A 13,514-nucleotide genomic window follows, 5' to 3' on the forward strand; every position below is an offset into this window, starting at 1 on the left:
AGCTGGATTCCTAAACGTGTCACAACATAATCACAGTTGTATAAAAAAGCCAAGACTTACCCATTGACTTTAGGAAATAAAACATACCTCTTTATTTACAAAGACAAAAACTAACATCACTACTATATACTACTATCAAGCCAGTATCTGACAAATATTGTACAAAACTACAGATACCAAAAAATAAAATAAGAGATGGAAGAGAATAAACCAAAGACATATACACTGCACAGAGAAGTTTTAACAGAAATGAAGGCTAGAGTCTGTGGCAAATCATACGCTTCAAAACGATCTGGAGAACCATTGCCTGTGCATCTTTTAAAGCTTGTGGGGTCAGCCACACCACGTACGGGTGGATTTGACGTAACAGTGTGCCCCAGGAAAGATGAAAGTCATCCTACAAGCAGAAAGAACAAAGAAAACTAATACTGTAATGCATGGGAATGAATTTCATTAAATGAAGCAGGCCACTGTACCAGAGCCGGAGATGAAAATACCAGTTTTCAAAAACCTTCTGATTTAAAGCGCGTCCTCTCTTCCCATGCTTATCTCTCATGCGAGTACTGCATACTTCCGACTGCTAATTAATAAATCTCTTTATGACTCCTCCTCTTGGTTTTTCATGTCTGCAGGATACGTCGAAAATGTAAATACGCAATGATAATCTCAATAATGACATCTGAGGAAAAACTGGAAGTAACTGCACAGGAACTATAAAAGTCAATCAAGCAAGGGGCATTAGGAACGGAAACTTTCTTTTTACAGGCAGTTGGTCTAGCACAGAGAGGTGTCAGGCTGTAGGTACTGGATAGAGAAAGTGTTTCTTCCCATTCCCACAAAGGGAATATTACAACCATCTTTAAGGTATAAAAGGTTAAAGCATGGCTGGGAATGCACTGTTAGCATTCATCTTTCTTCCGTTCTTGATCCAGAAGTGGGGGAAAAAAACCCTGAAGAACTCCTGTTTCAGTTCAGAGAAATACCAGCTCTGTTTTTTCTCTAACTGCCAGTACCTCCCAGCTAAGGAGGAAACCAATTGTTTCTGGCAGGGCACCTGACAGGAAGGAGACAGAATAAAACCAGTTTCAAGGACAGAATCACAGGCTAGAGGAAAGCATATAAACTGAGTATTTTATCTAGAGCTACTTTCACTGATTCCTTCTCCCATAATCAGAGTCATCCTTCACGTCTAAAATATTCACAATACGAAGATTCATTCTTTGCAGACTTCAGAGGGTGTCTTGAATTCTTCACATTAGATCTCTATCCACATGAGATGAAATCAAACCTGGCACATAATCAGCAGCACTGTTTCACTAAGCATGTCAGCATAGAAGACGTCACACCGAGCTAACAGAAAAGCTGATAAAGTAACGCAGCTGGCACAGAAGGACTTACAACTCACTGAAATGAAAATTAACAGCAAAGAAAGGGAAGTTTGCAGGATACACAGTCATATGGCATCAGGAATAAAAATACGTACTTTGGGTATTCTTCAACTCGGGAACAACAAAAATATTCAAAAGAAAATGGCTGATAAGCTCTGGGTACCAGCTCACTTTAGAAATAGTTATATATATCAACACAAAGGCAGTCCAGTTAGTCTCTTTGCAAATCGCATGACCTGAGAGTCAGCATCTTACACCGTTCGATGAAGAGGCAGTTAAGGAGAAATGAAGGCCGTTTCCTCTTCCATATTCATTTCTTACAAAAGTCACTCCCTGAATCCATGAACAATCAGTCTGCTGTGTTAGTCAGTTCACTCTGACTGAGCACTTCATCTATTTTCCACATTATGGTGCCAGTATAGGAAAGAATACAGGAAGATAAAGAAGTGTGTCTTCATAACAATTCTGAGATTGCACCACCTGCTAAAGAGATCAAAGACAGGTGAAAAATAAGTAACCAGACTCAAACAGATGTTACCAGAAACCAGAGACCACCAAATACGGTAGCATTTCCAGAAAAAAAATACGACAGCAAACAAGATTTTCTAGATAAAGCCATCCTTTTCAGAATGACACGTAATCAACAAGATATTACCTACGACAAATTAAGATCTCCAGCCTTTCTGCATTTGTAATTGAGATGACGTGCACAGGCATGGACAAGGTGACTAAGAAACTCAGCTTTAACTCCACAAAGTTGCAAGCAAACTTACCTGGTGTAACATTTTTTGATTCATCAATCCCAAAATCTCAGAGCAAAAGCACAACTGAAACCAAGTTCCACCTAAGTTTGGGTTAAACCAGATTGCTGTATGATTCTATCCTAAAACTATAAAACAGATCAAATATCTCAGTTTGTTTATACTGAAACCTGATTTTGACATAACAGCTTTAAGAGCAAGGCATTTACTATCAGACTGCACAGCACAGTGACACAGACGCAGCTGCACCAGGCTCCAAGCCCGGCCATGCAGCTTGCAGAAAGACACTGTATTATGGGATGTCGGCAAACAGTTTTCAACGGAGAAGTGCTTGTTGTGTGACTGTTTTAGCGGCTGATTAGTTATATCCAAAAGCAACAGCACAAGGAACTAGCAGAATTAACAGCATCATGCACAAGTGACAGAAAAGGCAGTCTGGCTCCAGGGTGCCAGGCAGGCGGCCTTTTGAATTTCTAAGTGTGCATTTGCACATGGTGGAACATCAGCAACCCCCCAAGAAAACCTGGCTGCCCAAAACAGGGCTTGTAGGTGCAAGCCGTAAAGAGAACAAAGGAAGACAGACAAGGACTTCACGGACTAAGAGACTACCGTGAATCTGGAAAGATCCAAGTGACAGTTTCTTTCTGTGCACTATCTGTTCTTCTCGTAACATGACTCATACAGACACTTCCACCACTGACTACTGAGATCTACTGCATGGATCTGTTAGATCCTCTTAAGTTAACAGCACTAGGAAGCACAATAACAGGCCCTAATGAGAGACACAAGTCCATCATTGCAATATCAATTCTTTGCCTGTATCTCAATCAAGCTAAAGAACGCTACCATGGAAAAACACCTTAGAGTGCTTACAGGCAACAAAGCCTGAAAGTAAATTTCAGAGAGCTCTACCATCTTCAATAGATGGTTTCAGAGAGCTCTACCATCTTCAATAGATGCATAAAGTAAGTAGGGAACACGGGTCTAAACCCATTTGTTCATAAGAAAAGACAATTTCCATTTTACAGTGTCCAAAACCCAAAGCTAACTGTACTGGCACAGGTATGCACATCCCAAGCTCTGCAGCAGTAAAATTCCACTCTTGTCTTTTATAGCAAGTCCAATTGTATTATAACGACTGCCTGGAGCATTACAGGGAAAACCACAGAAATATCCTCCCAAATATGGCTTTGCAAGGATGTGTAAAAAAAAAACAACACAAAAAACCAAGAAAGGAATCTGTCTAGAATGTTGCCTCATTTGAAACACGTTAGAGGAAGTAGGAATAGTATTATCCCAGCTCTCAGAACAGATCAACGCAACAGCTATCACTGCAAGAAGAAAGCACGCTGAGATCTGTCTACCGATGCAGATCAAGCAAATTAGTAAAACAAGTTGATAAGAGCTACGTAACCATACCTTGAAAAAGCTGAACAAAACCACTTGCTATTAAAAGTACTTTTCTAAAAACAGACAGCTACTAAAATGGTCAAAATATCCAGCATTGGTTTTTGAAGCAATTGATGACTGAAATTCATTTTGGAAGCCACATTGTTAAGCTTCCAGCGTGTGATCCTTTCTCATTTATATCCTTCTGCATATGCTCATGTTAATTAGCAGCATGATAAAAGAAAGCAAATCAACAGGCCTGCTGATGAAGCTAATGGTTATACTCATTTGGTCTTCAAACCCGCCCTGTCCATCCAGCATGGTACAACAGAGCACTCAGGTTGTGTAACAGATGCCAGCAAAGACACCTGAGGATCTACACAATCCAGATAATTCCTTACTATCAGATTGTAAAACATACTGGATGACCCCTAATGACTTGAGAAGTCAAAAGTGAATCACCCTGTCCAGTAAATCTAACACTAGAAGGTCAGCATTACCTCCCAGGCTACAAACAAGGTCTAAGGACATGCTTGGCTATCTGTTTAATTTCTGGATTTTGCAAGGTGCAGTGTGAAAGGATTAAATTGAAGCCCAGAAAACATCCACCACTTTTTCCACGTACAGGCTAAGTTCCTTTTATCCCCTTCCCTTTTTCTGCAAACAGCAATTATCAATACTAGTACAAGCAACGTAACAGGAGCTGAGCAGAAAGGCCAATGAGCAAGGTGGGTAGCACAGGAGCAGCAGTGAGGGAATGAGGGGTGGGTGGGGAATAATATCACTTCTGTACAGTATAAAATCCACACCAGCAGCTGCTGAGTTCAAGGAAATGCAAAATTTGATGTATCAATTACATTATGTCTTTGAAGCTGTTCATATATCAACCCTGAGTTCTTCACTATAATCCCCCCCCCCCAAAAAAAACTGGAGTCCACATCAATTCAAACATGTGCTTTCTTTACTGCACTTGAATGAACTTTTCCCAAAGAAGAAGCCGAAGTAGCAAGTAAGACAGATGGGAAACATTTAGTCTCTCCGACACTAAGTCTGGGCCCCAACAAAAGGGACTGCGACAGTCCTGGTTTAGTACAAAACCAACAAAATATGACACTAAAAAAAAAAAAAGGAAGAAAAAAGGAGAAAAGTCCACCAAAACCCATCCTCATTTACAGCAACTGTACTTTCTGGGATTTAAATAAGGCTGCTGTGTAGCTAGGAATAGAAAATTCAGCTCCTGAATTTTATTTCAGGGATTGTTTATCAAACGGACCATTATTGGTGCTCCATTTCCTAGTTCTGCTTAAAAAACTTTTCTGTTCTTCCGCACTCTGCCTAGTATTGATGGCACAAAATGTCAGTTTCAGCTTCAGAATCCTCCCTCATTACCTACATTTTCCCTCCTCAAAATCGAGCCACCAAAACCGAACATTATTCCTGTTTATGTAAGAGTCAACAGAAGTTAACAAAAATATTAAAGCTATCAAAAGATCTTTTGCTTTTGAAATAGCGCTCAATCTTTACTAAAAACCCGACGTGCTCTTTGTATGCAGTAACACAGGGATGGGTAGCAGTTTCATTACAAATACTGAAAGCACTTTCACTTTAAAAAAAAAAAAACCTGTGAAATTTTACCTATCCTTGACAGCAGCCAAACATTTAGTGAACAAGTGCCATTTGGGAAGATAAAACGCTAATGACTATATTAAGTCAGGGTCTGTACAAAGCAAGGCCACCAAGCAAGCCAACGACGCTCACGCTGGGTTCCTTACCTGTCAAAGGCTGTCCCAGCTCCGCCTGCACTTTACCCTTCGCTGCTCCTTCCAGAGGTAAAGCACCTCTGTCCCCTTTGTAGAGTTTCGGTTTAAATGGAGAATCTTTGTCTTTACCTTTTGATCCTTTAGGCCTGCCTGCTTGCTTCTTCTTGGATTTACCATCTCCCTTCACACCCAGCAGCGGATGGACTTCTGTGGAGAGACAATGTGTTACCAATGTGAATTATCCCTTAAGATGTTTGTATCAGCACACGCAGCCCTTGGGGTTAAGATACAAACAGCATTAAAAATTAGTTTCAGGATGCCTTACTCACTCCTAGCTTGCAAAATGCCAGAAAATTTGTGGAGACGGCGGCTATTAGTAACTGTCATGAGCAGTAACTTCAAAGGAAGGAAAAAATTAAGGAGTGGCCTTCTGAACTTCAGGTCTCCAGCCAAAACTAAGGCAAAGCTAAAAACCATCTCGGATGCAGAACCAACAATAAAAAAACGGCAGCTTCCACACACCATCATTAGGTACTCCTTGTAGTTCAATGTTGGTGGTTTTGGGCTTCTTCTTTGGTGCCTGAGGTCCATCAGAGGAGGACTGCCTCTTCTTCTCAGAACCTATTCCCTCATCAGTTAAAGAACTCTGAACCGCATCTGGCGGAGGTCCATAAGGGTTTTCTTCTGGATCTTCAACTTCAGGAGCAATGGGTAAGTAAAGCAGAGCCTTGGAGTCCTCCAGTTCTTCATCACTGTGAAGGAAAAAGTTTGCTTTCACTTAAAACTAGGGGCTATTATAACGTATTATGCAGGCAATATTAGTGATACATTCTCTATTCATACTTTAAAATAATGGTCTTTCACCTGCTACAGAAGGCAGCAATGGGATCCACACTAGTTACATCCACTTCTTCATCTTCTGCAGCATCAGCTCCTGAGAACCAGGGAGAAAAAGACAAGTTCAGGACAGTAAGGAAAAGCCCAAATGAGTTAGAAAGAACGAGACTGATTGTGCTTAAGTGTCTAAGCATGCAGAAGCGAGAATTAAAGCAGAAGATAACCCTGAAGTATTTCCTCTTAAATACACCAGGTTTTTAGTTTGGTTTTCTATGTTCTAATACAAGCCTGTTGTTATAAAACACCAGTAATAAAGCTAGATAAAAGATTTAAAATCTTAATGTTTTGTTGTTTTCACTGAACTAGTTCTAAAGCTGATGAAATTTATTTTAGTGCTTAATTCCCACAAGCCAATGTTCCACTTGAATATTAGAAACTGCTAACGAAGAATTAATCTGAATACGAGAAGTGTTGCAAAGCCTGGGAATGAGGAGAGCTCTGTGGTATGCTGGGAATAATTCTGATTTCTTTCACAGTTTAGCTGTCGCCTTTTGGAGTACACAATTTCCTGGCACCACCAAGTGGCCAGGTAGGACTGCCACGGATTGAAATCCAGCACTGCTTCTGGGAGAGCAAGCCTGTACATCCGGGCTGGGATAGAGTTAATTTTCTTCTGGATAGCTGGTACAGTGCTGTGGTTTGGATTTAGTATGAGAATAATGTTGATAACACACTGACGGTTTAGTTCTTGCTAAGTAGTGTTTACTCTAAATCAAGGACTTTGCAGGTTTCCCCTGCTGTGCCAGTGAGCAGGTGCACAAGAAGCCAGGAGGGAGCAGAGCCAGGACAGCTGACCTGAACCAGCCAAAGGGATATTCCATACCATACATCATCATCCTCAGTATATAAACTGGGGGGAGTTGGCCAGGGGCCACCGATCACTGCTTGGGGACTGGTGGGGGCTTCAGACAGCTGGAGGTGAGCAACTGTACTGTGCATCACTTGGACTTTCTTCCCCCTTGGGTTTTATTACTCTTTCTCTCCTTTTCATTTCAATTGTTGTTGTCATTATGTTTTATTTCAATTATTAAATTGTTCTTATCTCAACCCACGAGTTTTATCTTTTCCTGATTCTCCCCCCCATCCCGCCAGCAGGGGCAGGGGGAGTGTGCGAGCAGCCGTGTGGTACTTAGTTGCTGGCTGAGGTTAAACCACGACAGGTACATTCACTACTGCTCTCTGCTTAAATATATATTGGAGAAGGGAGGCATTTCTAAAAAGAAAATGTTGCATAGCAATTGACAGGGATCATACTGACTCTGTTAGTTCACACACCTTCATTTATCCACTCCCGTTCTGTCATTCAACGCCCATGTGTACTGCCGTGATCACTAGTTTTAATTTTTACTATGGTCATGCAGTCAAGACTACAAACTATTTGCTACAGAGAAATACACTTAATGCAGTACCTGTCTGTTCTGGTTCACTCTTATCTTCATCTTCAATGTCGAACTCTGACTCTCTCTCTTCATACTCGACATTTTCATCCAGCTCTTTGAAGTCAGGCGCAAAGGCACTCCAGTTTTCCTAAACCACAAATTCAAAACGATTTTTACCTTATGCAAAGAAACAGCAGCCATAGTGAGGACACATATATAATTACAATCTCATTCTGCATTAAAATCCCCCAAGCCGCATACAAGATCAAAACAAAACAAAAAAAAGCAAGCCTCATTTCGGTCCACAGTCACACAGCGAATTAGGAACTGCACAAGTTAGTTCGCACTGAAAAAGCAATGTTGTAACGTTCCTTAAATATTGCGAATAAAACAAAGCTGTATGTTCACATCTAGCCACTGCAGTTTTGGCTCGCTCGCTCAGATTTCCTGTACTTAAATACATTCAGGACATCATTCCCACACAAAACGTCCCTGTGGTAACAGTTAAGACAACGCAAAGCTTAACTAGCGCAGCAACTGGTACCCTCCTCACATTCAACAAGACAAGTTAAGCGGGTGAACCTCAGAAGCTTGCTGAGCGGGGATTTAATAGAGGACTTCAACATGCAACCATTCGGTCTATGAAGACAGAGACCGCTGTGGAATCTCTCAAGGAAACAATCCAGAACACTTACCACTTGATTCTGAGCCCATATTGATACAACACCACTCGAAATAGAAGCAATGATCGGTCTGACAGGATGCCACTAGATTTATTTGAAAGAGAAAAGAGGAGAAGCTTAATTGGTAAATAAAATTAAGAAAGCTTAGTTTTCAAAATAACAAGAAACATAGCAATAGCAGACAGTTATTCTTACTGCTACATCCAAGAGCAGCTCTCCTCTGGTCCCATGGAGGATTTTCACTAAGTTTCCAATACTCTTCTCCCAAATGTACAGGGCATGCTGTCGTGCTGAACCCGCCACTATGTATTCACCATCACCAGAGAAACAGCACTTCTTCCACGGTGTCCTGCGTGCAAAGACAGCATCACAAGTTAAACAGTTAAACAACACAAAGCGGAGGATGGAGGACTGCAGGGTGGGCTTGTTCTTCAGGCTGAGATCTTACATACTCCCATCCACAAATATTTAAACTTCAAATCAAATTGTGACAGACAGGTTTCAAACGAAAACAACTGTCCATTACAATTAATAAGATACGGTACTACCCTTCATCCAGACAATCCCCTTAGTGCCGAGCACACAAACCTCACCTTTTTAAGTGAGGCCGACCAGCCATCCTGCTGCCTCTTACCTGTTCACTAAATCCTGCAGCTTCTGCATCGGTTCAGGCTCCCCATCTCGTCCACAGGTTAGAATTTCACGGCCATCATACACCCTGATTATCCGGTCAGCTGTGTTTATTAAAAAGCAGCTGTAGGAAGGAGGGCACAGAACATGCATTGCATTAAGAGGCTAAGAAAATAAAAAAGAACCAGAAAATGTTCCACGAAAGAACTGCAGGAGTTTTTAACACTTTGTACATTCTGTCAAGCTACCCCATAGTTTTCAATTAATCTTTAAAGATACCATTTGATAAATAAAGTAATTCACCTTCCTTTCCGAGCAAATTCAATCGATTTAATAGCTGTGGTGTTGCTGGTTCCAGTTGTCACTCTGAAGGAAGCCACAAGATCCTGAGTGTCTGTTTTTAAGACCAAGATCTGAAGATTAAAGAGACAGAAGGCAATCAGTGTCTTCGTCTTAACTCAATCCCCTTTTGGTACCTTTCGCATCAGCTACTAACCCTGACAACAGAAGCCTCAGCAATCTACACAGGAATAGTTGGGATTCTGCAACTGTAGTTCTACTACAGTTTCTGCGACAGTTCTGTGACATAAACATTGGTTTATTTACACTGGAAAAGGATCCAACAAATATGATCAAAGACAACAGCAACACAAAGACCTAACTCAAAGATTATAGTCTAGAGATCTTCAAAGATAAAGTGTGATGCTTTATTCAGAAGATAATATCAACGCGGTATCAATTATTCAAGAGACATTCAGGAAGCCTTATTTGTACATTAAAACAAAGAACGCAACCCAGAAACATTAAGCATCTTGGCAAAGACAAGTAGTAATCTAAGCTACTGCATCCAATGCCGCCTGCTGAAGTCTCACCTTCCCCTTGGCATTGCCCGTATAAATGTATTCCCCTCGCCTGTCAAAGGAGGCCACGACATTGAGATCAGAATCATCATCCACAGGTAGGACAACGTGCTTGGAGTCTGACAGGGTTAGCATCACTGGTGCCGACTTCATGGGACAAACCAAAACTCTGTTTCTGCAAAGCAGAAAAAGAAAAGTGAGTAGTTTCTCACCTGGAAAAGAATTTCCGCATTTAGAACCTGGGAAAAAAATCTCAATATATATCAAGAATACATAATACCTCTGTATTTTTATTATTTTATTTTGTCTTTGTTACTTTATCACAAAGTAACACTGAGCTACTGTCTAATCTCACTTCCTTTCTTTCTCTGGAAGCTTCTCCAAGTTTATGCAGTAACTTGTAAACTCAACGAGAGGTTTCTACACACATTTCCAAGACTCATTCCCTCGTTTATTCTCCTCCCATCCTGGTATTTTCATAATAAAGAGAGCCACAACAAATCCAGTTAGGGTCCTAATCACAAGATAATACACCAAGGTCATCTATTAGACTTGGAAAAATCACTCTGCAAACTGCAGTAAAGACATTTTAACAATCATTAGCTCTACCAAAATAAGAGCATTCAACCCTTTTTTCACAGGACTTACTGGTCTCGAGGGTGGTACTGAACTTTCAAGATAGGTGAAGGAAATCGAAATCTCTGGTCGCAGTCTCCTGAGAGCACGTCCCACTGCGACACAATGTTATCAGTCGAAGCACTGACCAGTTTGTGACCATCTCGACTCCAGCTGCAGTAACAAGAAACAGTTTAAGTAAGGTACTCCCTAAATGCATAAAGCATACATCCACAGTTTAGACCAACTTATCAGACTCAGATATAAATTTGTTAGTGTGAGAAAAAAAACAAAGAGCCAAAAACCTAGCAGGCATAACGCATTTCCAAACTCTCTTAAAGGAAAGTATCCTGAAATGTAACTGCGTATCCCACACCGGGCTGGCAGTTCAGCGATCAGCAGCGCAGGGTGTTAAGGGTTGTCAGGGCACCAAAGCACCTGATGCTCAGCACTGGGGACACGGGCAAATTCAAGGGGCTGGGAGCCCAGCAATCAGCAGTGCAGGGTGTTAAGGGCCGTCAGGGCATCGGAGCCCCTGATACTCAACTAATAGGGGCACGGACAAATTCAAGGGGCTGGCAGTCCAGCAACCAGCAGTGTGGGGTGTTAAGGGCCATCAGGCCATTGGAGCCCCTGACAGCAAACAGGGACATGCGCAAATTCAAGGGGCTGGCAGTCCAGCAACCAGCAGCACCAGGTGTTAAGGGCCATCAGGGCATCGGAGCCCCTGATACTCAACTAACAGGGACACGGCCAAAATCAAGGGGCTGGCAGCCCAGCAACCAGCCGTGCAGGGTGTTAAGGGCTGTCAGGGCGTCAGAGCACGCCCAGCCAACGTGGAGCTGGATCAATTCTAACAAAAAGGAGAGCAGTCTTCCACACTGATGCAAAGGCTGCGAGGTCAGCTGCAACTGAACATCGAATTCCATCACTCCGAGCAAAGCCGAGCCCTTCTCACCACAGGGAGCAGACGGGGTGGATGTGGGCACTGATGATCTTGGCGATGCCCCTGGTCAGGAAGTCCCAGATGACGATGCGCCCGTCGTTGCAGCCCACGGCCAGCAGCGTGCCCCAGCGGTTGAAGGTGCAGGTAAGGGCCATGCTGATGCAGTCCAGGGTGCCATCGGCCTCCTGCGGGGAGAGGGAGCGCAGGGGGCGCTCAGGCCGCCGCCGCCGCCCCGCCGTGCCGCTCGCAGCAGCCGGCGGGCCGGGGGCGGCGGGGGGCGGGGAGCACCATTACCTCGGGGTAGTTCTGGCCGAAGGACTCTGCAAGGAAACGCAACGACAGCACTTGAGTGAGGGGCACCCGCCGGCCCGGCCCGGCCCGGCCCGCCTGATCGCGCCGCTCCCCGCCGCCCCCCGGCCCGGCCCCGCCGCCCCCGGCCCGGCCCCCGCGCCCCCGACCCACCGAGCAGCTCCAGGTTCATCGCGGCCGCCGTCCCGCTCCCTCCGTCCCCGTCGTCGAAGGACCCCGCCGGGGGCCTGCGCCGCGCCGGCCCCGCGTTCGCCTGACGGGCGCCCTCTCCTCCGCCAGCCCCACCGGCGCCTCGCGGCCCGCCCCGCCCCGCGCCGCGGCGGCCGGGCCCAGCGCCGCTCCCTCCCCTCACGGCGGCGGCGCTCGGCAGCGCGGCGGCGCGCGGGCGCGGGAACAGGCAGCGCGGCGGGCAGCCCGGCGCGTGCGCGGGGGAGCGTTCCGGCTGGGCCCCGCGGCCGGGCGGCGGGGGTTCCGGGGGCGGCGGGGGTTCCCGGGGGCGGCGGGGGTTCCCGGGGGCGGCGGGGGTTCCCGGGGGCGGCGGGGGTTCCCGGGGGCGGCGGGGGTTCCCGGGGGCGGCGGGGGGTTCCCGGGGGCGGCGGGTCCGGAGGGAGGAGGGCCCAGGGGCGCCGGGCGTGTGTGTCCCGGAGGACGGGGTTCCCGGGGCAGAGGAGATGGGGGGGGGGTGTGTGTCTCCCAGAGGAGGGGGGTCACGGGGGTCCCCCAGAGGAGGAGGGTCCCCGGGGTGCAGAAGGGGCTCGTCGTTGTCCCCGAGGAGGAGGGGTCGGGGGGGCAGAGGAGGTGGGGTGTGTGTGTGTGTGTGTGTGTGTGTGTCTCTCCCAGAGAGGGGCGGGGGGGGGGGGGAATGTCCTGGGGGCAGAGAAGGTGGGGGGGGGGGCTCCTGGAGGATTTGGGGGGGGGGAAGGGGTCCAGGGGTGGCAGATGGGGGTCCCCACAGAGGAGTAAGGTCCTTGGGGGGGGGGGAAGGGAAAGAGGGTGTCGCATCAGGGAAAGGGCTGTATCCCAGGGGGGCGGGGGGGAAGGAGCTGTATGTCCCAGAGGAGAGGTCCCAGGGGCACAGAGAGGGTCCCCCCAGAGAAGGGGGGGGGCGGGGGGGGGGGCTGTCCCGGGGGCAGCACTGTCACAGCAGGTTCATCGCGCAGCGCCCACCCCCAGCTCATTCACGTCTCTTGCAGCACAGGCACGAAAGAGTAACAACAACAACTTTATAATAAAATCCAAGGGCTGAGCTCGGCCGTCGCCGTTAGTGCGCTGCCCTGCGCGCGGAAAGCTCCGTACATTTTCCTACAACGCCGTAACACACGTAACGCCCATGCCCTGCTGCAGGGACAGTGAGTGCTGGTCGGGGCTTGAGCCCCCCAAGAGGTTGGAGCATCTAAGGGGGCAGCTTACTCCTGAAGGGGCAGGTCTGCATTAGAGAGAAAGAAAAAAAAAAAAACAAAACCAAAAAAACCCCACACACAACACACAGAAAAATTAAAAACAAAAAAAAGCCACCACAGAAAAACAAGGAGAAAGCCCACAGAAAAAAAAGAAAAGAAAACAAACCCCAGAAAAAAAAGAAAAGAAAACAAAACCCCAGAAAAAAAAGAAAACAAACCCCAGAAAAAAAAGAAAAGAAAACAAACCCCAGAAAAAAAAGAAAAGAAAACAAACCCCAGAAAAAAAAGAAAAGAAAACAAACCCCAGAAAAAAGAAGAAAAGGGAAAAATAAAACCCCGGGGGGGGGGAGGGAGAAAAAAAAAGAAAAAAAAAACAAACCCCAGAAAAAGAAAAAAAACAAACCCCAGAAAAAGAAAAAAAACAAACCCCAGAAAAAGAAGACAGAAGAAAAAGCAGTAAAAGAAAAAAAGGCATTAGTCATGTAACTTAAGGAAAA

The 13,514-nt window shown here is 45.6% G+C and overlaps 1 protein-coding gene across 5 annotated transcripts in view; it reads right to left on the reverse strand.

The window, feature by feature from the left end:
- Positions 1-11,891, reverse strand: part of RBBP5 (RB binding protein 5, histone lysine methyltransferase complex subunit) — a 42,798-nt gene extending 30,907 nt beyond the window's left edge. The window contains exons 1-14 of one of the 5 annotated variants that reach the window (XM_037410362.1): positions 11,771-11,891; positions 11,603-11,628; positions 11,321-11,493; positions 10,396-10,536; positions 9,760-9,922; positions 9,191-9,300; positions 8,892-9,011; positions 8,453-8,606; positions 8,270-8,341; positions 7,605-7,722; positions 6,163-6,232; positions 5,821-6,050; positions 5,428-5,505; positions 69-1,868 (exon numbers count right to left, since the gene is read on the reverse strand). In XM_037410362.1, coding sequence (XP_037266259.1) covers positions 1,843-1,868; positions 5,428-5,505; positions 5,821-6,050; positions 6,163-6,232; positions 7,605-7,722; positions 8,270-8,341; positions 8,453-8,606; positions 8,892-9,011; positions 9,191-9,300; positions 9,760-9,922; positions 10,396-10,536; positions 11,321-11,493; positions 11,603-11,628; positions 11,771-11,789 — 1,500 coding nt within the window. In that variant the 5' untranslated portion in view covers positions 11,790-11,891 and the 3' untranslated portion in view covers positions 69-1,842. Of the gene's footprint in view, positions 1-68; positions 1,872-5,310; positions 5,506-5,820; positions 6,051-6,162; positions 6,233-7,604; positions 7,723-8,269; positions 8,342-8,452; positions 8,607-8,891; positions 9,012-9,190; positions 9,301-9,759; positions 9,923-10,395; positions 10,537-11,320; positions 11,494-11,602; positions 11,629-11,770 lie in introns of those variants that run through there. The other 4 variants (XM_037410361.1, XM_037410359.1, XM_037410358.1 and 1 more) reach the window with 4 other exon arrangements.
- Positions 11,892-13,514: the final 1,623 nt, after the last annotated feature.

The sequence above is a fragment of the Falco rusticolus genome, chromosome 17 (genome assembly GCF_015220075.1).
Source record: "Falco rusticolus isolate bFalRus1 chromosome 17, bFalRus1.pri, whole genome shotgun sequence".
In the NCBI taxonomy this organism is placed as follows: domain Eukaryota; kingdom Metazoa; phylum Chordata; class Aves; order Falconiformes; family Falconidae; genus Falco; species Falco rusticolus.